The 24,319-nt window shown below is 31.6% G+C and overlaps 1 protein-coding gene across 7 annotated transcripts in view; it reads right to left on the bottom strand.

The window, feature by feature from the left end:
* LOC138318080 (multiple epidermal growth factor-like domains protein 6) overlaps positions 1 to 24,319 on the bottom strand; it is a 163,694-nt gene that overhangs the window by 26,053 nt on the left and 113,322 nt on the right. For 6 of the 7 annotated variants that reach the window (XR_011207837.1, XM_069260214.1, XM_069260174.1 and 3 more), the window contains exons 5-9: positions 14,353 to 14,478; positions 13,621 to 13,743; positions 3,248 to 3,373; positions 2,502 to 2,624; positions 2,110 to 2,232 (exon numbers count right to left, since the gene is read on the bottom strand). Coding sequence is in view for 6 of the 7 variants with exons in the window: in XM_069260214.1 (XP_069116315.1) it covers positions 2,110 to 2,232; positions 2,502 to 2,624; positions 3,248 to 3,373; positions 13,621 to 13,743; positions 14,353 to 14,478 (621 nt within the window). In the remaining variant the exon portion in view is untranslated. The remainder of the gene's footprint in view (positions 1 to 2,109; positions 2,233 to 2,501; positions 2,625 to 3,247; positions 3,374 to 13,620; positions 13,744 to 14,352; positions 14,479 to 24,319) is intronic. The other variant, XM_069260205.1, reaches the window with a different exon arrangement.

A 24,319-nucleotide genomic window follows, 5' to 3' on the forward strand; every position in this document is an offset into this window, starting at 1 on the left:
TCACATTATGTCTTATTAAATAACATTTTACAGCAGAAACACATCAAGATAATATATAATATATAAAAAAGTGAAGTGTTGTAGAAAAGTAAAAACTACTCACACGTCATTAAAAGGTCAGTCAAATTACTGTAAATCAACTCATTTTCGCGGGTTATTTAATTTCTTGTATTTCACTAGCTATTCGATACCGCAAAAAAAAAAAATTTGTCACAAAATTGTTCTGATAAATGTAAGAATATAGATCACGAAATGAAATTGCGGTAAAAAAAACTCGTTAAGAATTAAAAGCGAAGTTGGTTTACAGTAAATAGATCAAACATAAAAGCAAATCTATCACACAGACCTAAAAGTCAAGAAACAACATATCGCTTTCAAGAAAAAAAAACTTATAAAAAATCTTATAGACAAAACATATACACGTACCTGAAAACAATGTGTAGCAATTATTGATAATTTAACAGCAAAATACGGTTATAACGAACATAACTACATGGACGTAATGACATTAACAAAGAAATGTTCGTGTTTTGTCAAAATTATTTTAAAAGGTTTTTTCATATTATATAAAGAAAAATGTTTATAACAAAGCAATTTTGTTTGTCCCCGGCGATTCGTTATAACCGTGTTTTACTGTAAACTTTAATGGATAGACATATTTATGTATTTAACAATGGCGTTATCCACACAAATACATTCGCCTTTGTTTCTGGGAAATTATTCAGTTGAAGGCTTTTTTTGTAAGATTTTTCGACCATACAGAATTTACAGTACACTGAAATGAATTAACTAGTAAGCAAGTGACTATATATCAAGTTTTTCAGAGGTAATGTAAGATAATTAATAAAATTACAAAAATTCTCTTATTCAATTTGAAATTACAAATTATACCGCCAATTATCTTTGTAAGGAAATTCTGTATCAAAAGACCTTTCACAATCTTCCTAATGACATTAATGTATTATATTTATAAAATAGCTATAAATAAATTGACAACTTAGATACATCAATAATTTACGATGCAATGTAGGCATGCGAACATGCATTGTTTAAACTAGAAAAAAACACCTGGATTACCTTCTGAAATAGTAAACTACATGACACAATTTCGCAAATTTCTTCGCAAAAACTACAAACCTACCCATCTACTCAAGATAAAAATTTGAGAAAATGTCAAAGTCGTTGTAGGAGACGATGGATAGACGCATCGAGAGGGACAAAGAAGAAGGAGGGAGGAGTGACGGGGGTATCAGACGTGTAACGGGTTAATACAGGGATACCTACCGTACACACATGAGGCACCTTCATTAGGAGCAATGGTTAAAATGGAAACAGGAAAAAAGACAGAGAAATCATAGCAAGAATGGCATCACTATCTACCAATACTTCATATATACTTATAACTTTTTACCCTAACAATCGATCTATTAAGTCCGGTTACCCAAAATCCATAACCCTAACCCTACCCGCAATTTGCACTTTAGCCATGTATCATGTATGCTCGAGTCCAATACAAATACTGATGACAGATTATATATTCAGATGGTAATCTTACATTACAGTTATATTACAGTTATCTGTAATAATTATAATAGTTATAATTATCTCCTTTGTTTCGTCCCCCCTACATCTTTAATAACAAAATTTGCTGAAAGCTTGAGAATATGTCATAGTTGTTATCATCTTCCATGTAAATGGAAGTCTTATACATAGGTGAGACTTTCTAGTCGACAAATAATCATTTCATTTATTTGTAAACTTTTTCCGTTCAACAAATAAGCATTTCGTTTATTTCTAGAACACTAAATGAACATTAAAATATTATTTCATATTCTTCAATATAAAAGTTTTTGGATATTTTTGGTCAAGCTACCAAATGAGCATGAGTTTTGTTTCTTTAAAAGAGATTCGATTATTTACTGTTTATTTGTTAACCTAATTATGTTGACTCACAACTAGCTCTCCAAATAAATGAACGTTGAATATAGCTGTTTAAAAGAATGTTTTACAATATCAAGCCTTAAAATATTCATCGCCCAAATCAAAATGGTATTTTTTCTGCTTGTAGAACTTCATGATAGATTACGTGTAAAAGGACTGGATACTTACTGTAACAGGAGCGGCCGTCGACGCCAAGCTGGTATCCCGGGGTACAGGTACAGGTAAACGATCCCTGAGTGTTGATGCAGGCTTGTGTACATCCACCATTATTTTCTTCACATTCATCCATGTCTGAAACATACGTAAAAACGTTATAACTTCAAAACAATGTTGTTGTTTTTTTAATTTCATGGGTTTTTTGAAAATTTAAATTCCGTGTTCAGAATTTACTTTATGTCTTATGGAAAATATATGAAACATTCACTTACTTGCTGCTTGTGAATGAATGTAAATATTGTGTTGTTTTCGTATCAATCTAGTGTTTTCATATAAATCTTATAAATATTTTCATCAATTTGTAATATTTTCTGTAATGGAAACACACTTTGATTTCAACCTACCAATACAGTCTCTTCCATTTTGAGAAAGTTTGTATCCTTCGAAACATCTGCACAAGGCCCGTCCTCTCTCATTCAAACATTTCTGTTCACAGTCCCCATTTCTATCACGGCAAGGATCTTTCACTGTAGGATAGGATACATATACATGACCCAGATATACTACTTTTAGACAGCAAAATATATATAAAAAATGAAAGGAGAGATAATAATAAGGACGATACATATGTAACAGCATCGAAGATATCTATAAGGTACCAGACTCAAATTAAACAGGTTGAGTGTTTGTTTTTTTCTGCAACATTCAAAACATAATAAACAAAAACTAATATTAAGGATAAAAAAACAATTACTCGACATTAAAGTGAACAGTCGGGCAAGGATGCCTAAAGTCGGTAAAAATGGTGTGAGTGTATCCAGTAGAATTTCTTATGAAATAGAAAAATAAAATATCTCGTCAAAATCTGTTTGCGTACGAAGAAATTTATTTAAAGTATGGAAATTCTAAAACGTCCTCCCGGCTCACTATGTCCGTGGTTACCTTTCCACGCAGCCTCGCTTTCAATGCTTTCAACTTTTCTTTACTTTAATGGTCAGAACTGGGAATCTAAGCAGAACTTGACCGTCGTATTAATATGTGAGAACTTTTGGAAGGCCAATGAACGCATTTAGACTGTTTTTCTTTGCCCGACTATTCACTTTAATATGCAAGAAATCATCCATAAAAGAATGAATTTTGATTTTCTTACTGTCACATGTTTTCCCATCTGAATTAATGATGTATCCGCTTCGACAACTACAGTAGTGGTTGCCATCGTAACCATCCTGACAAGTGTGTTGGCAGCCACCGTTATCTCGCTGGCATCCCGAAATGGCTGCAAATATCAAAACCAAGCGTCAGTGATGATATTAAATAACTCTTCATAGATGAATGATGACAAAAGATGAATGTCCACCTACATGTAGATAAACAAATATTCTCTATTGTTAAAGTTGTCATTTTCTGCAAAACAAACGAATAATGAAATAAAATTATAATCAAAACACTTTTTCTGACAATTTCACATCCATCTTAAAAATTATAAAATGTTATGAATTTAGAGATGAAAGCACCTTCCTTTCAATAATAATTTTCTTCTTTCTAATAATGATATGATTTTTCTTTCCATTTTTAAATTGAGTTTACAATTTGATTTTAATTCTTCTTGTCAAACTAAACATGATAGGAGAAAACATATTGAAAACAAAATATTTTGTGTAAGTTATAAATGTATAAATGCATATGTATATATGTAGAATAATTATGCATAAAATTAAACATGAAATGAATATTAAATATCTGGATATTAAAACATCTTTCATATGAAAAGCAACAATTTTTATTTTATAAATGCAATATTATTGCCGACAAAAATATTATTTGACTTCATTTATCAAAAGCGTCTAATCGCCATTAAAACAATATTCGGTCTCACATATATTTCAACAGTAACTTTGCTATGAAATCTATTATGTCCTCAGTTGTCGAATCAAATTATTGTCAAATGATATTGGGATGAGGAAAATAATTCACAAGCTTTCAAACATATTGGAAACAGTATAAAGCATTGAAATAAATACATTCTAAACTATTTAGCCAAGAAACATTGAAGTAGTATCAAAATTTTAGTTTTAATGATCGAAACTTGCCATGCTAAAAGAGCTAAAAGCAAACATATCACTTAAACTAAATGTGCAATTCATAACACTAACAAAATGCAATTATAAATACAATATAGACGGTCTCTATTAACTAATTCAGATCAATTGACACTGTTTTGGTCAACTATGCGATACTGAAAGTCTCTATTATAATTGCAATCCAAGGACTTCTTAATTTACAAATGATTGTATCTGCCCATCAGGAACTATTTCTATGCTAGATTAACCTATCAAAAGTGAAGTCGACGATCCAACGATTACATGTTAATCATCAATATTTGCTTGCTGTATGCAGAAAGAATCATTTTCCAAACGTTTTTATATGTTGAAATATATCTACATACGTATATAAATAAAATTTGAGTAACAAATATTTTTTTTAATTTTTCAAGTTGTAGAATTCTAACTAAAAATCTTTCTATTTGAAATATGTCTTTATCTTAACTGAACCTTGTAAGTATTTTTTTCAAAGAGAAATATAAATTTCCATCACTGATTTCTGAAAGGTATATTACAGGAAAATGAGGAACTTTCGGAAAACAAAATGTAAAATTTCATGATATTTCTATTTTCAATTTTAATAACGAGGATATTAAATAAATAAAAACATCAAAGTCGGCGAATGATGATGAAGTGACAATTTTCAAAATTCCCCAGATACGGATCTTAGACCCCACCATCCTAGTTATAAATCTGTTTTATCTAATTAATGTGCTGGGACAACATATCTTAAAATTCTGTCAGTATTTTATTGACTTTAATGCTAAGAAAAGATATTAAATATTTCAGTCAAATTTTGTAATGTTTAGATGCGCAAATATTGATATGTTGATCAATAAATTCTCAGCATGCACCATATCTTGATTTCAAAAGTTCCCATCACTTAGTTTCTAGATGCTTTGCAAGTTCGTTGCATAAACTACATTCTAAACTATAAACAATTGCTATAAAACCAAACACATAAAATACTTTTACAGTTTACACTAACAGAAACATAGCAAATACAATTTTATAAGACAAACATAAAAGATAATAAAATTTATTGCATTACAAAACGATATGATCATGACTTGGGAAAAGGGAAGGAAGGGGAATAACTTGCAAGGGAAACAATCTTTAATGACCAGTTAATTGCTGTACAAATCATTTATAAATTAATGACGAGAGAGAATGTTAAGTTCCCATTTATAATGCAGAATTCACGAAGGAGAAGTTTTCACCTAGAAGTAAAACATTGTTGCTGTTATGTAATAAAAACGATTTTGTTTAATACAAAACTCAGTGGATTAATTTCAAATATGTAGCACTAATCATACAAAACAATCTCTTGGTTTGAAAAAAAGAAGATATTTTTTATTTCTTAACAAAAAAACTCTTGGACCCTATATTCTACTAAAGGCATTGAAAAACGGTTCGCTATTAGCAATAGTTAACTAAAGGGTTTACTTGTATAGATACTATCTTTTGATATACAAGATGAGAGTAGATTTTTCTTTTATAAATAATTTCCTAAAATTGAAAATTTCTCCAAATTATGCAATCAAGACCACATAAGTTACAACAATTCAAAAGTGATAATTTCCACATACTCATCGATTTACCATTCACAATGATACACAAGATGGCTAAATGGGAAGCAATTTTACCAATCTTTTCTCTACAATTGTTCACTTGAAAAAAATAAAAAAAAATACATTCATGACAAAAACGATAGCATTTTGTTTCTATTTAGTATAAAATTACATATATATGTGTATATTTTGCATTTGGTTCCAAGATTTTATATTCTGTCTCCACCCACTGCAGCTTTATTGCGCTATATTTAATTATAACATTGATTTCCTTTGTCTTCTATTGTAACAGTGATGTGTGTTCTGATAAAAGGCCAGACTGACTTGAAAAGTCAACAATCTTAGTTGTCTAAATGAATGGTTGAAAGTACTCCCTTTTCCAGGTATAATACCATTAAACATTTTTGTGATATTGCTTTGGATATAGCTAATGGAAACAACCTAAATGATGAAGACCAATGAAAATAATTATGTAGAAATTTTACCAATGCATTTAACTACATGTATAGCCAATGGAACTTACTATTGAAAATTAATGGTAAAACAGGTTTTTTATTTGTTTTTCTTTGAAAATGATAGTTGATATAAAAAATATCGATAAGAAAGCTTTTAGGTAATAAAGGTCAATGGAAATAATTTTTTGACAATTTAATGAAATTCTAACTCTTGATATTGGATGTGATGGAAATCACTCTTGATATTGGATATGATGGAAATCACTCTTGATATTGGATATGATGGAAATCACTCTTGATATTAGATATGATGGAAATCACTCTTGATATTGGATATGATGGAAATCACTCTTGATATTAGATATGATGGAAATCCTTTTGATAATAGATATGATGGAAATCACTCTTGATATTAAATCATGATGGAAATCCATGGGATATGGATATGAAAATCACTCTTGGGACATGGGATATGTGAATGAACCATGATGGAAATTAATCTTGATGAATAGAAAATTATTGGAATTTAGCTTGTTGACAAATATATCTATTTCAAATAGTGACCAATATTGTGTTCTTAAAAAAAAAGCTATGATGATAAAAACCTTATAAAAGGAAAAGAAGATAGTCTGACCATGAAATTAATACAATTTTCCTTTTCTTTCAACACCAAAGTGGTTGTATTTGTAAAGTTGCTGACCACTCCCAAAACTTTTTGAATTGGGAGTATAAAATGCATGTCTAGGTAATACACATAAATATCATAGATACTGGAAGCTGATAAAAAACTAAAACAAAGACTTTAATCTAAAACAAATATTTCACTTATAAAAACAGACATGAAAAGTGCTAAAATATATATTACTTAATCAAAACAATACACAAATGGCAGGCATAATCAGAAGAAAGGACATGCAGGAAGGAGACTGGAGAAAAATCACCCAGGAAAACTATCGTCATGACAACCGTTTAAGAGCCATGACAACAATTGTCAAGGTAATTATGACAACTGTTGACATTAGATCAAAACATTTATTTTAAGAAAAACTTCCAAACTTCTAAGAATTGAAATAAACATACACAATAATTTTCGATCTTTGATCACGATAGCTGGGTCTAAGACATCCAAGGTACCTGCAAATCTGCGACCTTGAATGCTGTTTCCACGGTAACTAGGAGCGGTACTACCTTGGTAATGCACAGCACCCCTATATCTAATTTCGTCCGGTTGCCATGATTCGTGGATATAATTCGCGAGTTGTTGTGGGCTTCCATCGTCCTCACGAATGGAGCCCACCTGATGATTAGAGTCTGGATGCCCCACTAGGGGCAATGCCACAGGGGCATCAACAACATTTGTGTCTTCCTCATCATCGGCTGCATTCCAAGGTTAAAGAAAAAGCATTTTCATGTCAAAGAAAAAGCAATCGTTTAAATGCAAATTCACTATAATCTACAACTGCCCTCTGGAAAAACTGCAATGTCTATGTTAACTAAACAGCTGCAAGGAACTATTAAATTTACCAAAAATTCAAAGATAATGTGGATATTTGGTATATGATTACATAAAATCTAATGAAATATCACTAAAAATAACAAGGTAATTTTGTTTTTATGGTGGGTTTTGCATTGATAATATTAAGCCCACAATGTTTTCCAATGTTTTGGCCTTTCAAACTTTTATTATTTTCTTTTGAAATCGTTCTTGACAATAACCGCAACAATATTCCAAAAGTCAAATTTACCAGTACAATCCAAAACAAAAAACTGCAGATTAAAACAAACCCTATAAACCTATAATTATATCCACATAATCTTTGGTTCAGCATATCATATGTTATATGGTCAAGATCTCCATTTGCTGCTGACTACAGGAAGTAAAATTTTGTGCAAAAACGATGCAAAATTAGAAGGTCACAAGGCAAATCAATGAAATGCGACCTTGGAGTTCAAATAAACCTGTGATTTCTGGTTGCCAGGCAAGAATTCTAATGCTTGCTCCTGGTATTCTGGTAGACTCAGGATCTGTTAGGGGTCAAGGAATCACATATTTAACATTTCTTAAGCGTAAACCCCATTTTTTATTATGTTTTTTTTTAAATTTCATATCACTTCCATGGACATGACAGAACCAACACCTAATACACAATGTCATACAAGTTTGAGTTACATGTACATATGTAGCAACCTTAATAGATTGCACATGAGCAATAAAATAAATTAGAGATGCTACACCGCCGACAGAGCATAAATGACATTCATCATTTGAACAATAATTGGTGTTTAATCGCGTATATATATGTCTAATTAACACAAAATATAATATGAAATAACTTATCTTGCCTTTGGTGCATGCGCAGTCAGTACTTCATTCTATATAGGATATAGTGCCTACTTTTGTAACTGAAGAAAAATACAAAATCGTCTGCTCCTTTTTTGATAGAGAAAAAGTACCATTTGTCAGCGGTGGAGCATCTTTAAGGAAAGAGTATAATCATGACAGTATTGAAGTTGGTTAAAATAGCACAAAGATAACACACAAAATACATTGTACATTGATTGTCTGTTATATATATGATTGATCATGCAAGAATTACGTCTTAGTTTAGGTTTTTGATTTAATATGAACAAGAGTTATCCTTCTTGACCCAGCTAGACTACAACAATCAAGTCAACAGACATACAGAGCAAATCTGAATGAATTGACTGAAATATTATAACTTGATACTGTTTATTAAGAAACATACATTCAAAGGAATTGATTTATTCATCCTCAAGAGCAGAAATGGCACAGCAATTTACGAAGTCGACCATAAAATATTTGCATATTGATTTTTGGAAGAAGAGATCATTTTAAGAGCACTTATAGCCAGTGTATAGAGTCCCTGTGATTACATATAATTGTATTTTTGTCTTTTTTCTGCACTTAATAAATAAAACAACAGAGTTATAATCAATAAATATGAAGATATGGAAATAAAATGGTAAAATGACAGGTATCGTAGTTTACATTAATTCAGTTTCATCATCATCATATAACTATTTATGTAGTATATTAATGTCATATTCCTCTTATCATATAAAACTTAAAGAGGCTTTCAAAGAAGGCATTTTGATACAATTTGACAAAGAATACATTAATACTTTTCTTACAAATGGAATGCAGAATATTTAACAGTTTTATAAAAATAAATGTTCAGAAATACTGGCTTTTACTATAAAGTATTCTTTAATTATACACAATATGGTTTGAATTCGAAGCAACTTGCTACTTGTCCCTTACAAGCAAAAGCTCTCTTGAAAGTTTGAAATTTTAAACTGGATTTTGAAAATGAATTTTTGTCTTAACAATTTTCGTTGCCTTTTGCCTCAGTTTTAAGTACACACTTCCGTATAACCATTTGTAAGATTTTTATTTGTTTTATTAATTGAGAAACCAGGTGTAGATAATTAACAGAACATTTAAACCCTTGATAAGTAAGTGACCACAATACATTTTAACTCATACACCCCTGAAATTTGAGAATGGACTGTTCTAGTCCTGGATTTAGGAAAGTCTAAATGTGCCTTCAGGGGTGAATGATTAAAAGAGTTACCACATGATATAAATTGGAAGATCTTTATGTATATATCAGGTGTTTGTGTGGTACTTTAATTCTTTGGATATAAATAATATGGATCAATGAACTTAGTTTTACCCTCTTCATTATTAATTCAGAAGCTATTACAATGTTGTAACAATCTTTGAAAGTACCTGTTAATTCTTTTTAAATGGTTTTATTGCAGCATTCAACTATTGTCATAAAACTGAACCAAATTCAAAAGTTTAATGTTTCCCATAAAAATTTCAATCCATTAATGTCGAACCACCTACCTGGTAATGTGTAAAGAGGTGGGGGATTTTAACCATAAAATACACTGACCACTTGAGGGAAGAGACAACCATTTAAAGGAAGACATTTCTAGACAAGGACGTAAAATACTCAATATTACAATAGGACTTAACCGAACACTATTCCAATATGAAGTTTGAACAACTAGCTGTCTAATGAAATCTAAATTCTGAATAGCTCCCATTTACCTAAAGTGTGCTTTATTAAGGCAATATAACCTTTGAGTACACTTGTAAATGACAAAGATCGCTAGCTATCTCCCCTTAGAAAATTAAAAGTCAAATTTATATTTATTGCTAGATGTTTCATCTATCTATATGGTTGTTATTAAATAGAAATGAATACGATAAACCTTCCAGATTGTAAAATCAATGTTGTGACATTATTTAGATAAAAATTAATCAATTTATGGATTCATATATGTTTATCACATATTTTCTATTTCTTAAAGTTTTTTATTCAAAATATGGCATTAATTATCAAGTGTTACAAAAAGTGGCTCAAGAAAAATAATAATTCATGTGTGGTCATAAATCATGAACAACACAATACTCAGGTTCCTGAAACTCTAGAGCATTAATAGCATAAGGAAATCAATAATTATGATGACTCGTTAGTCAACTTCATTGTACTTAATTGACAACTAAACAGAGATGTGCATGTCAACAAGACATAAACTTCTCCATATTCAACTCAATATTAATTAAGTCCAAAACATTTTAATGAGGTCTCTCTTCCGACGTTTCACTAATTTTCTAAACCCGAAATTGTCACCGATTTCTAATTTCTGTGTAAGAAGTGTTCAATCATAATTTTCCATAATTTGCCATGGCAATTAAGAAGATTGTACTTAAGATGAGAGGACCTTATCTGTACTGAATAATGGAATAATTATAATGAGGAAATTGTGACGGAAAATCTGTAACATTCGAAATATGGATAACAAAATATTCTGATTAGCATTAGGTATAGTCAGTTTGATTCGCATACGTCGGGGTGATCTGTTATCAGTGTTTCACATTGAGGCTGGGTTTCCGGAGTTTTCAGCCTCATTTTCATGTTCAATCGATCATGTTCTCTGTGATTCCTGATATTTGTCGGCCTTTGTAATTAACTTTCCTTTTCGGTGGACTTTAAATCCATAACTACGTGTGCAGATTGATTTTGCGTGTTGGGTAAAGTTTTCAGAATTGGACATTTATTGAGTCTGATAGAAAATAAATGACATTTTTCACCCTGTTTAACCGAGTGATTGGCTAGTTTAACTAAGGCAAAGGAAACACAAGCTAATTGAAAAGTAAACTTGATCCCGTCCAATAATTGAGAACAATTACATTAATGCATTCCTTTAAAACTTCTCTATAAATAACTGTATAATATTGTTATACAATCAACAATAGTGCAGTGACACAAGAAATTTGAAAGGTTATTCTGGTCTAAATTGGGATGCAACATATATGATTAATAAAGAGCTTTATAAAAATCGAGAGATAATTATAAGCAACAATTTATGATGTGTATAAGGTCTAAACTTTAGTTTTTGTAAAGAGATTTACTCTTTGAAAAGAAACTTAACTTTTTCAAGCTGAAAATGCACAATTATCTTCTCAACTCTACTATCTATTCAGCTTAAGATGATTCAACATTATTATGTTAGGGAGATAATATAAATTAAAAGACCTAAATTTAAAGTTTCAAGCAAACAAGTAATGAAAGGGAGATAATTTACACCAACAGATTACTTCAAAAAAAAAAAATAAAAAAAAATATAAAAAAAAATCCTTCAATGATGTAAGAAGCACATTATAAAGATGTGACAATTAAGAGTTAATGTCAACCTTACATTAGAAATGGCACAACACTGACATAGCACTTAGCTTGTTATGTGGTAATTATATGGCACTGCGGCCACCTGTACTTTTTTTAATATCATGTTAATGATATACTAACATAAATACAAAATGACACTTGACAGCAAAATTTCCCCAAAATATCACGGATAAAAACACTTTAAGTTACGGCACCTGAAAACAATGCTTTTACATCACGATTAACCTTTCGAGATTCTGAGGATTCTACATATGAGAATTACTGCAGTACCACCATTCTGAATAAAAAATATAACCACTTTTATAAAAGATCAGAATTAAAACCTCATCTTAGCTGTAAATTAACAAAACGAAGTTGTTACACATTCGAGTGGCTAGATAACTCTACATCAAAGTGTTCCATATTTGCATATTACAGAGTTATCTGCCCTTGTGTTAATGAGCGTAACTTTGAATTTTTCAGAGAAAACTATCTGGGATCTGCTTATAAATAATACCAACCCACAAGGGCAGATAACTCTGTAATATGCAAAGACAGAATACCAGAGTACACTTCATTTCTGTAATTGTCAACATTTACAGAATTAACATACGATCATTTTTGTGGAATTTTTAATTACTCCATTGCTCAAATTCATCATCCATCAAAGGAAAAAAATAGTTGGGGGATCGTATTTTCAGACATTTCCCCCCCTAATTCTGGAAATGTTTCAAATTAGGTGGAGGGGAATTCTTATTTGCAGGAGGGGTATTACTTGTGGTGAGATACAGTAAGAACTATGTTTGAACTTTGAGGTATTGTATCAATCTTTGTATTCTAGCTGTCAACTTTATAGAATTTGATGGTAGTTAGTGTTCCACAGATATTTTTGAATAAATCCTTTGACAGCACGGCAGGCTTACATCAAACAAAATTAATAATTAAAGAAAATTTTGTGGAAGTCTGATATTGCTATTTATTACATCACATTGTCATTGTTATATCTTATGATTGGCAAAATAAAAATCACTAAATTATTCTCTATGATAATGGTACAGATGGATCTTCGAGGCAAACAATTCTTTCTTACATCTCCCATTTTCTAAGCCTGTGAATCCCTATTGAGTTACAGAAATAAATAAAAACACATATTAAGATGTTTTCACATGGTGACAGCAAAGATGATATATCGTTTATTATCTTAGGTGTTAATGAGGTAAAACTTATTAATTTTACAAATATATTTATACGGCAATACATGTTCAGCAGCTAGCTAATGATCTTTGTCGTGTAATAACATATAAAATCCAAGTCTACACATCGTTAATGATCAGCTCCATTAGTGTATAACATTATTGATTAAAACAAATGGCTTCTTTATATTGATACACATTTCAGATTTTAATTGGTACAACATCCTTGTATGTTTTAATGCAACATTTTTTTATAAAAATCCAACAACCTGATGTAAAAAAGACACAATTTTAACAACATTATAGAAATCATAAGAATGGCAAAGGGAGACAACACTATAAAAAATGCAATAATCCCTAATGTACACAAAGGGAGATAAATCCTTATATCTAAATTAGTAATCACATGTACTGGTGTTAAAATGGCAAAGGGAGACAAATCTGTACAAGTTCAATATCAAAGGGAGACAATTTAACTAATACAAAGGGAGTAAACTCACCTAGACATGTTTTGCCATCAGCATGCAGTCTATGATTTACTGGGCACGTGCAATGAAAACCTCCATGTGTGTTTTCACAACCATGTTGACAACCACCATTTCTTTGTTGACATTCATCAATATCTGAGAAAATGAAATTTTGTGATCAGGTTTTAGACCTTTGTGTGTAGATCAAGACAAAATGTATTGAAATGTATATGATTATTGCTGCAGAAACAAACCTGATGAATTTTGACCGTGGTCAACAGTGGTTGCATGAAATTGGCCATGGTTGATTTAGCTCATTTAGGTTATAACTTATATGTGGTTTAGTACAGTATCATAATCAATCATGCATACAGTCTCAGATCGAGCATGACTGTCTGATTAGCAGTTAATTACTACAATTTAGTCTAATTAAAATATATATATATATAATATTTGTAAATATAAAACAAGATGCATGATTTAATCATAATGCAATTTCTTTCATGACTATCAGGGACAAACTGACAAAAGAGCAGCCTCAGCATTGAAATCCTTTGTAATGAAGATTAATTACTATAAATGTATGATATAAATATTACATCTTTAAGCGTTCATTTCATATGGGATTTTATGTTTTTTTCACCTTGAAGTTTTAAATTTTAATCATCAATTTTCTGTAATAAATCATGATTTGATTCATAAAAACTAAAAAGGAAATAAAGAAATTTAAGATAATTATATGATAGCATTGATGTTCTTAATTACCTATACATCTCTTGCCGTCACCAGCTAGTTTGAATCCATCTCGACATTTACAATAAAATGATCCAATCGTATTACAGCATTCTTGTTCACATCCTCCGTTAGTCTGCATGACACATTCATTAATATCTGAAAAATATAAAAAAAATGTTACAAATTAATGGCATTATAATTTGTTATCTCAAAGAGTACAAAGCATAATAGAAAATTTCAAGAAATTATGAGGACATCTGGACCAGGAGTTCCAGAAGAGAATATCACTGATTTCAAATGAAATCTGAAATTGACTTTTTAAATTTCTATCTATAGTAACATTAACCTGGTTCTCAAGACTCACACCCAATTAAGGTTGGATGAATTTTATGTATGACCAAAGAATTGTAGCCAAAATCAGTACGAGTAGCATCAGAGAATGTATAATTACAGTACAAAATCTGTTTATCTGATTTAATTTGGACTTAAAAAAGGAATGTTTTTATCATGAGAGTATGTCTTAATTTTTGTGTGAACTGTTACTAAATTTAGCTTGTTGAACATAAGTGAACTAACAATTACAGTGGTTGTATCTGTATTTTGAGGACTCCCCACATACACTGTACAACTCAGTATACAATGGTACGTAGATTCACCACGGTAAATTAGTCAGTAACCTCTAATGTCTCTAGTTTTAGCATCCAGCTAAACTCAAATGAAAATTAATGTGTCTGACAATCTACTTCCATTCCTCTTTGTTTCACCATACTTATCAGGCTTTAGGTCACCTACTGATGGTGTGTGTGTTAACTCATCACCCCTTAAATTTCATAATGGACTGGTCTAGTCTTTGATTTAGAAGAATCTAAGTGTGTCTTCAGGGGTGAATGATTTAATGTGGCAGGTTATGAACTTATAAATACGCCATAGGTTCATTATTAGCTCAATGTCTTTAAACCATGATGATGCAATGTTAATTGATGTGTAAAGGCATGCATATATATGTATCATCTTTACATGGAGGTAGCTTGATAATGGCATCTATACATTGTGAAGAAACCATTATGTGTACATATTCCCTAAAATCAGCACCAATGTGTTTCTTACCTAATATCAAGTTTTTATTTTGAAAACAGAATTGTCATTATGGTAATTTGAATAAGAAAATATAGTCATTTTTTTTTCAAAATTTGCATACTATAAGACTCATCATATGTGGATATGAAGGATAGGGATATTCTACCTGAGGGTCACAAAATGTAGTAAAAAACCAAGGCTTGCCGAGAGTTTTGCAACATCTTGTCCGGAGGGTAGAATATCCCTATCCTTCATATCCACTTATTTTCCTTTCATACCTCAACGTTTTACTGCAATTTTACAACTATAGTATCCTGCCATTTTGAAATAAATTCCAAGAAATCCACGGCTGAAAGTCAATTTTTCAAAAAATTACGTCACATTTTCAACAAAAAAAATCCATTTTTTGCATGTTTTATTGTAAAACCAGTCAAGTTTGTGAAAAAAAGAATAGCTATTACGCTTTGCTGAAAGACACCAAAAAATAATGAATAACAATCTTAACAAATGAACAGATTACTGAATAAAAATAACTAATTCAATAATTAAAGTGAATAGTCGGGCAAAGAAAACCAGTCCAAAAAGCGTTCATTGACCTTCCAAAAGTCCTCACATATCAAAACGACGGCCAAATTCTGCTTACATTGCCCAGTTCTGACCATTAAAATAATGGAAAAGTTCTAAAAATAACTCTTTGAAAGCGAGGCTCCGTGGAAATGTAACCACGGACATAGCTAGCCGGGAGGACGTTTTAGGATTCCCACAATTAAAATTCATTTCTTCGCATGCAGATAGAGATGTTAACGAGAGAATTTATTTTTCTAGTATTTCATAAGAAATTATACTGGATACATTCACACCATTTTTACCAACTTTAGCCTTCCTTGCCCGACTATTCACTTTAATATCTATTAAAAAAAAATAATAAACATCACAATTTCCTTATTGATCATTTCTTTTATACCTGCACAATCAAATTAAAAACATTTTTAATGTTAATCACTAAACTGACTTAAAGTATGAAGAAAAAAAATTCCTCAAATTGAAATTCAATCTGGAAAGATTTCCTTTTTCAATCAAAATTAATGAAATTATTTTGCCCACTGCTTTTAAAAGTATTGTTCAACTCTACTAATTAAAATTTAAGACCAAACGCACCCATTTCCACAATTAACATGGAAAATTCAAAGAGCAAAATCTGACTTCAAGCCCCTAAGACTGAACCTGCAATAGTAATAATGAAATGGTGTATTATCCAGTTAAACCCACTATCACAGAATCGACTAAGGCAAGTTCTGCGATAGACACCGAATATTAATGTTCCTTAGTATTAATAAACTGCGAGGCTTCTTCGGTCCTAATAAGGGGTTTGCGTCAGTAAAATGCCAGCAAACGCTGCCAGAGCAATGCTATAACATCAGGAGTGAGGGAGAAACCAGCGTTCCTAATTTCCTGTTTAGCTTCCCTAATTATCAAAATGTGTCAATTTCAAATGTGTCTATGATTCATTTAAAATCTGCAACTCAGGTCGAGGTTTTTTGCACAGAAGTCAGAGGAAGTTTAAAAGCCATGAATTTCATTTATAAATCAATATCATGTTTTGTCTCGTTTACTCGGAGCCGAAAAAAAACAATAGAGGCAAAAAACTGTTCAAATGACAGAAAATTGATCCATGTCTCGCTAGAACCAAGAACGCGGGCAAAATGAACTCCACTGCTGCTGAGCTTGTAGAGAGGGATGATGGATGCCGACTTCAAAGTTAATTTTATCTCCCTAGCTAAAGAGTTCGGAATTGTTCTGATTTGTAACTAGCCAGCTGAACTTTAAGATATAACCCAATCTCTTAAATGTTGTGATGGATTACAAGGGTAGATAATTGTACACACAATAAAAACGGCTGTCCCAATTAAAATGATAAAACTACAGTAAGATCAATATAAATGCAACACCGAACATAATGATTCAATATATTTTTCTGATTTACTACCATCTTTTGGCTTTATGTATAAAAAATAAAATATAACTTTTAAGTCTTTTGATATATTAAAATATTTGGGCTGGTATCCCTATAGCAGCCCTACCATGTATGATCTTTTTAACCTGAGTTGATTATTCCATCTTTGCAAACTAAAAATTTCTTTGCTCTTGCATGTAAGTATGGATTGTGACGCCATATGCTTGCTAGCAAAATGTGATGTTTTTTTGCAAAACACTTGGAAATTTTACTCACAAATCTATATTCTCACAAAGGAGATCATAACTCCAGCAAGGGAGATAACTGCAACAAGGGAGATAACTCAAACAAGGGAGATAATAATACAAGACAGAATAATTAATACACAAGAAATAATTTGCTTGTGTTTGAACACCTTGACCTCTTGACCTGATGCCAAGATAAATTATATACAACAGCTACTAAATAGGCTTTATTAATTATTGCATATTTTACTAATTCTAGAAAATTCAGTTTGTATCTTATCAAAACAGATAGCATAAATATAATATTCAAGGAATGATTTTGATATATTAATAATTGAGATATGATTTTAGTGTTTTTAATGCTAGCTACTTTTCAGATTTTAGTCCATATTTGATCTAAACAAGCCATAAAAAGAGTGAGGTTCAGCATAGTTGACTTCAAATTGATACTATTTGGAATTCAATTTAGTTTCAGTAGTTTAGGTAACTCTATAAATCCTTACATAGACCCTACTGTTAACTCTCATGTAAATTAGCTAGCTCTGAAATAAAGTAAAATCCCTTACATTGCAAGTAGAGAAAAATTTAATTGTTTTTCAGAATCTTTTCTTATAAAAAATTAAAATGAAAGTTCTGGTGTAAAGAGAAAAAAAAAGTCTTTTAAATAAGATAGACTTGATGGAATCTACAGCATTAGGGATTATAAATTGTGTAAGATTTTCAGGTCCTAAGTTCCAATTATTTTTTTTAACAAACTCCAGAAATACGAAATGTCTTTTTTCATTAAACACCCCTGAAACATAAAGGAATAGTATAGTGTCTGATTTTAAAAGTATAAATGTGACTTCAGGGGTGAATAGATTAAAATAGATATTGATACACATGCCAATTAATTGAAATATGAAAGATTTTGTGCTTGTACAGTCCTTATGCAGTTACAGTAGCAGTTACACCTCCTTCACATCTATAGATATCAGCTAGGTAGCAACTAGCTACTACAGAAGTGTTCATCCCCTACTAACTGAGCCTCAAAAACAAAGCTTAGGGATGTACGTTAGTGAGCATCCAAATTCGAAACGGATAACGACAATGATCATAATAAATATTTTTTATCTACTTTGATCTGTGTGTGAGGGGGTATACGTAGGCCCCAGGGGACAGAGGGATTGAGACAGACAAATAATACATTTGCTGACATTTTATTCACTTTATTGTAAGTACGTTTATACCTGGGAGTATTGGAGAAGCTGTGACAAGTACAGATGATACATATACCTGTAGACTGGGCCGACAGGTGAGACATCTCGTTAGTCTGGCAACAGGTGTAACAGGGTTGTAACATGTCCAAATCTGTGTGGCATTTAATTACAGAGCGCCCTACACATCTAGTAGACTGACACTTTTATTTCCTTTGAGACCATCTCAACTTTAAGGTATTGTAGCAGTCGCTCGCAACAGCTTTTTATACTGACGAAAGTCTTATGGGTGTATAGTATAGCGAGGCCACAGAGGCCGATTGGTTAACAGATCTCAACATATTACCACAAGCCTTCTACCTCTGAGTTGCGAGTTTGGATCCCATGTGGGGCAGTTGTCAGGTACTCGGGGTACTCTGACTTTGCTCCAACAACAAACTTGGCACATCCTTATATTTCCCTGGCTGTTATTGGGACATAAAACTAATAAAACCAAAACTAAACCAATTTATAGAGGGACTAGTGGACTGGGTGAAACATCAGGAACCAGGTAGCTCAATCAGTAGAGCGATACGGCTATAGTGTTCAGGTCTCGGGTACAAACCCCGGTCTGGCTGCTACCATTTATTCTGTCCTGTTACATTTGAACCTCAAGCTCCGAATGTGGAGCTTCCAGAAGTCATACTCAGCATTGCCCTGCAGGCATATCTGTTGACCCCTAAAAACTTAAGGAAGAGATCTTTCAAGGAGTGGGAGTACCATAGTTTAGCTCAATCAGTTCAATAAAAGATTAGTTAGCCAGAAGTCCTGAGTTTGATCCCAAGCAGAAAGGCAGTGACTGCATAAAATTTTTGATTTCTTACATTAACTTCCCTCATTTCATCCAAATAAAATTATAAAGGCGTGACAGAGTGGAAACATATGAAAATGGTTACAATTATGTGTGACGGGGGAAGAAAAGGAGACGGCCAGTCCAAGGTTTGAATCATGGACTTTCCCAATACTTAGCCAGGTGGTCTCTCTACATCTATCTGGTCACCTATAATGACCTGATATAAAATAAGTTCTGATACACTTATATATGCTGCCCTCCGACACACTCATACTCCCATCCCCACCCACCAAAATACAAATGTGATATTTCTTTTTCAGTATATACGTTTTTTGTAAAAGTTTAAGCACCTTTGAATAAGTCAATAGGCTTTTTTTCCCTGAATTCCTGCATGGATTCCTGACAAGACCGTAAAAAATAACAGATCTTTCTAAATATGCAATATAGCAAGTCCATTTATAATACATGTTGACTTTTGAATGGCAATTAATATCACAATTAACAGATTTTTGAGCTATTCGGATACTCATTAATGTCTTAGATCATATATCAGACACCTTAACAATAGTAAAATGTTTCTTACCTGCAAATAAAAGTGTCTTCTATGATTTCATTTATCAAATTTCTGACATTTACTATTCATTTAGAAAACAGAATCACACAAAAGCATGTACATGCAATGAATACATTTACCAGCATGAGTCCAATGAGAATAAGTAACATGAACAGGGCACAATAATAGACTGTTTGTGTACATACTGTATTCATCCCAATAAGCGCCTGGGCTAGGTGCTTAGAAATCGAAGCAAATACCGGGGGGTGCTTAAGAGAAACAAATTTGGACTAGGCTTTCATAAAATTATTCTATCAAGCAAGACATAGATCAATTTGCTAATGAAATCAGTAAGGAAACCAACAGTTTTCATATTTTCAGTCTGCATTTAATTCAAATTAAATGAAATGGAAGCTTAAAAAGGTGGAGGCACAGCATTTATTGGATTGAATATGGTAAGTCTTTTTTTAGACATCTATGACTATATGAGTATAACCTATATCAACACAAGTGTTAAAAAGTCTTATTTTTGGCAATATCAGCTGTATTGTCACCGTTTATATGGAAACCATTGATGCCACTTATGATGTAACTTTCTTTTCAAGAATAAGACCTTAAACAAATGCAACTCCAACAATATCATATGGTCAATTATAATAACCATATTTATATTTAATGAACATTTGATATTTTGAAACAGTAAATTATCATTCATCTAATGCTTACTTTGTGAATTTGAACTAAGTGTCCTTAGTCTTCCTTGAAGTTGATCATACAGCTCATATTCAAAGGTGTTTACCTGGTATATTTGGCATTTACATAAAGTTATCAGGTACTGAGCACCTCAATGAATGGCCTTGAAGTTGGTACAAATCGGTACTAGCTAGAACACCTGATCATTGTATGAATTATCTAACTTTGACACCATAACACTCAATCAGTAAATGACCTTGAACCTGGATACCAGAACACATGATCAGTGAATGACCTTGAACCTGGATACCAGATCACATGATCAGAATGACGTGAATGATGACTTGAACTTTAATATCAGAACACATGATCACTGAATACCTTGAACTTTGATACCAGAACACATGATCAGTGAATGACCTTGAACATGGATACCAGAACACTTGAACAGTAAATAACCTTGAACTTGGATAAACATATGACCAGTGAATGACCTTGAACTTTAATATCAGAACACATGATCACTGAATACCTTGAACTTGGATACCAGATCACATGATCAGTGAATGACCTTAAACCTGGATACCAGAATACTTGATCAGTAAATGAACTTGAACTTTGATACCAGAACACATGATCAGTGAATGACCTTGAACCTGGATACCAGAATACATGATCAGTGTATGACCTTGAACTTTGATACCAGAACACATGAGCAGTGAATGACCTTGAACTTATTAGTGGACAACATGATGATGAACACCTGATCATTTAATGACCTTCAATTTTTACTATTAATGCAGATATTAATATCAACTCTCTATAATGATGTAAGTTGACCCCAGGAAATGGAGATTTAATTTTGCCATCTAATTTCAACAGAAATATAAGAATTTCTAATGTAACATTTGTTTATTTACAAAAGAAAAGCTCCATGAAAGCTAATAAAAAATGGGAAATGTTATTTTCAAACACCTAAATAACTACATGGAATCCCTCATTTCAATGTTTTCATTATACCAGTGAAATGCCAATATAATCTTCATAGAAACTATTTCAGAAAATGAACCCCATTACCCATCAAAAATGTCGAAAAGTACAATTAAATCTCTAAACTCGTACATGTATACATACATTTCTCATTTTTCCTTCCAAAAAATAATGTTATTTTAAACGTTTCAAAGGAACAGTATCAATTATTTGGACCCAATTCGTGAGAGTGATTTAAAACTATTTCTTTACCCAGCATGCTGTGCACTGCCACAACCCTACAATAATCTACTGAAACGCTGTATTGAAGATGTAAAATATATCTCAATGTTATGAGAAGTATGTATTTTTGTGTGAGAACTGAGTCTAGACCGACCATGCTATCCTATAGATATAGCTGTTCTTTCACTTCGATGTATATAACTCTCCATAAATGCTACAATTTTCTACAATTATGTTGCATTAAGCCTTCAGAATCGGCTGCACAACGACTCCAAACCATTTTCTTTAAGAATTATGGGTAAAATCTCGAGCGATCGTTAAGAAACCATCCCTCCCAGAATCCTTATGATACATGCACTTGTCAATCAGGGTTGATTTATGAGCAGCGTTCGGACAGAAAATGGATGCTTTGGAAATTTCCGAGCCTATGATGTATTGGTTGGTGCGATCATTGTGGACATAGCTGGGCTGGGACAGACCACAGACAACCACTGTGCTAGGATTTTCAAAAAACGTTCATCTCATTTTTGTGTATTAGGCAATATGATTTTCTCTATATCACGGTCTTATAGCATGATAATAGGAATGCAATGCTTCGATTAATGCTGAGACAGCTATTCATTCCAGAATTCATGGGTATTCATGAAAAATGTATTTGATGATCCCATTACATGTACTAGTATATTATCAAATATAACCACATAAATTTGAAGTTAATGCATGATAAATCTTCTATCATTTAAAAAAATGGATTAAGAATGGAAATGGAAGCAATTAGAGATGCCTCAATCTTCTCAGAATCAATTAATTAATAGTAATATATAAAATTCTAGATTAATTGTATATCTAATAATTCAATTACGTAATTGGCAAGAATTATAATAAAGTTTTATTCATTTAAATCTCCACAAATTTAAATCTTTCATGAACATTTGAAAAATATAACTCTTTGAAATTTTTATCGTTGTGATCAATTTGAATAATTCATGTTTTAATTTGTTGATGAAACATTAAATTATTTTTCATTGCTTGTTAATAACAGACGATACGAACAGTTAAACATACACTAGCTTATATAACTTCTTGATGTAAAAAGAATTTAATCTCTTTCCTACATATTTTTTTGTTTTTTTTTGAAAAAATGAAAATCATGAATCAATTTATTTTCCAGAATATTTCAACTAGCTTTTTGTTTGTTTTAAAAACGACAATCTGCCTTCGTAGAGGCTGTTTTAGCTGATATGAAGCGAGTTATTTTATTAATTTTGTATCAATCTATTCCGATTTTTCACACATGAGATTTCAATAAATATTTCATTGTAATATTTGATCGGTGTGAAATACAATAAAAGAGTTCTCTACCAGATAGCACCATTAATATCACTTAGCACCGAAAGATTTTCCTATAAATCTAGCATACATCTTCAGTTATAGATCAATTTAGCTGTTGAAATGCTCGACTTTCTTTAACAGAAATCGGCTACGAATCTAAAACCAAAATTGTCTTCTCTCCATTGGTGGTAAATTTCAACGTCGTTTGTCATGTTCGTTCCTCAGCTAGGTTCTTAGCTGTAGATAAATCATGTACCGAATGAGACAAATTACCACAATTTAGGAACAACCTCTTTCTTTGGATGAGATATGATGACAAATTCTCTCGCCTGCTGTCAACTTCATCTATCATATTGAAAATGAATAAATATCAGATGTTTAAGCATTAAAAATGAGTTGTTCTGCTATCTCTCGATGATGTAACAGAGACTATCTGGCTCTGATTAGTGCAAAAAATTTAACAAAACAAACAGGAAGTAGCTCTATGGTCCATACACAGAACATGTGATCCACCACCACGTCAATAACTGTAAGAGTGGCTCAAAATACTGTAAAACTAACTAATTTTTGAGAAACTTTATTTTTACGATTCAACCTATTGAATCCTTATTCTCAAGTTCATTTTCTAATTCAAAGTCATTTGGTTCTTATAATTTTTAATGCTAATTGAATACTGCAGATATTAGTTTCTGCGATTTTTGCTTGCCCTCAAAATGCAAGAAATCTAATATTATGCAAAAAGATATTAGTTTATATTTAAAACATCACATTTAATCATAATTATAAGTTTGAATTATCAAAAAGAACTTCACCTTTGGGGCCATTCAGTACATTTTTAGTTACAAGGTCAATGTTATCTGTGCTTGTTAAACTTCAGAATAAATAACAAGGTTAAAATCTGTT

The sequence above is a fragment of the Argopecten irradians genome, chromosome 1 (assembly GCF_041381155.1).
Source record: "Argopecten irradians isolate NY chromosome 1, Ai_NY, whole genome shotgun sequence".
Lineage (NCBI taxonomy): Eukaryota > Metazoa > Mollusca > Bivalvia > Pectinida > Pectinidae > Argopecten > Argopecten irradians.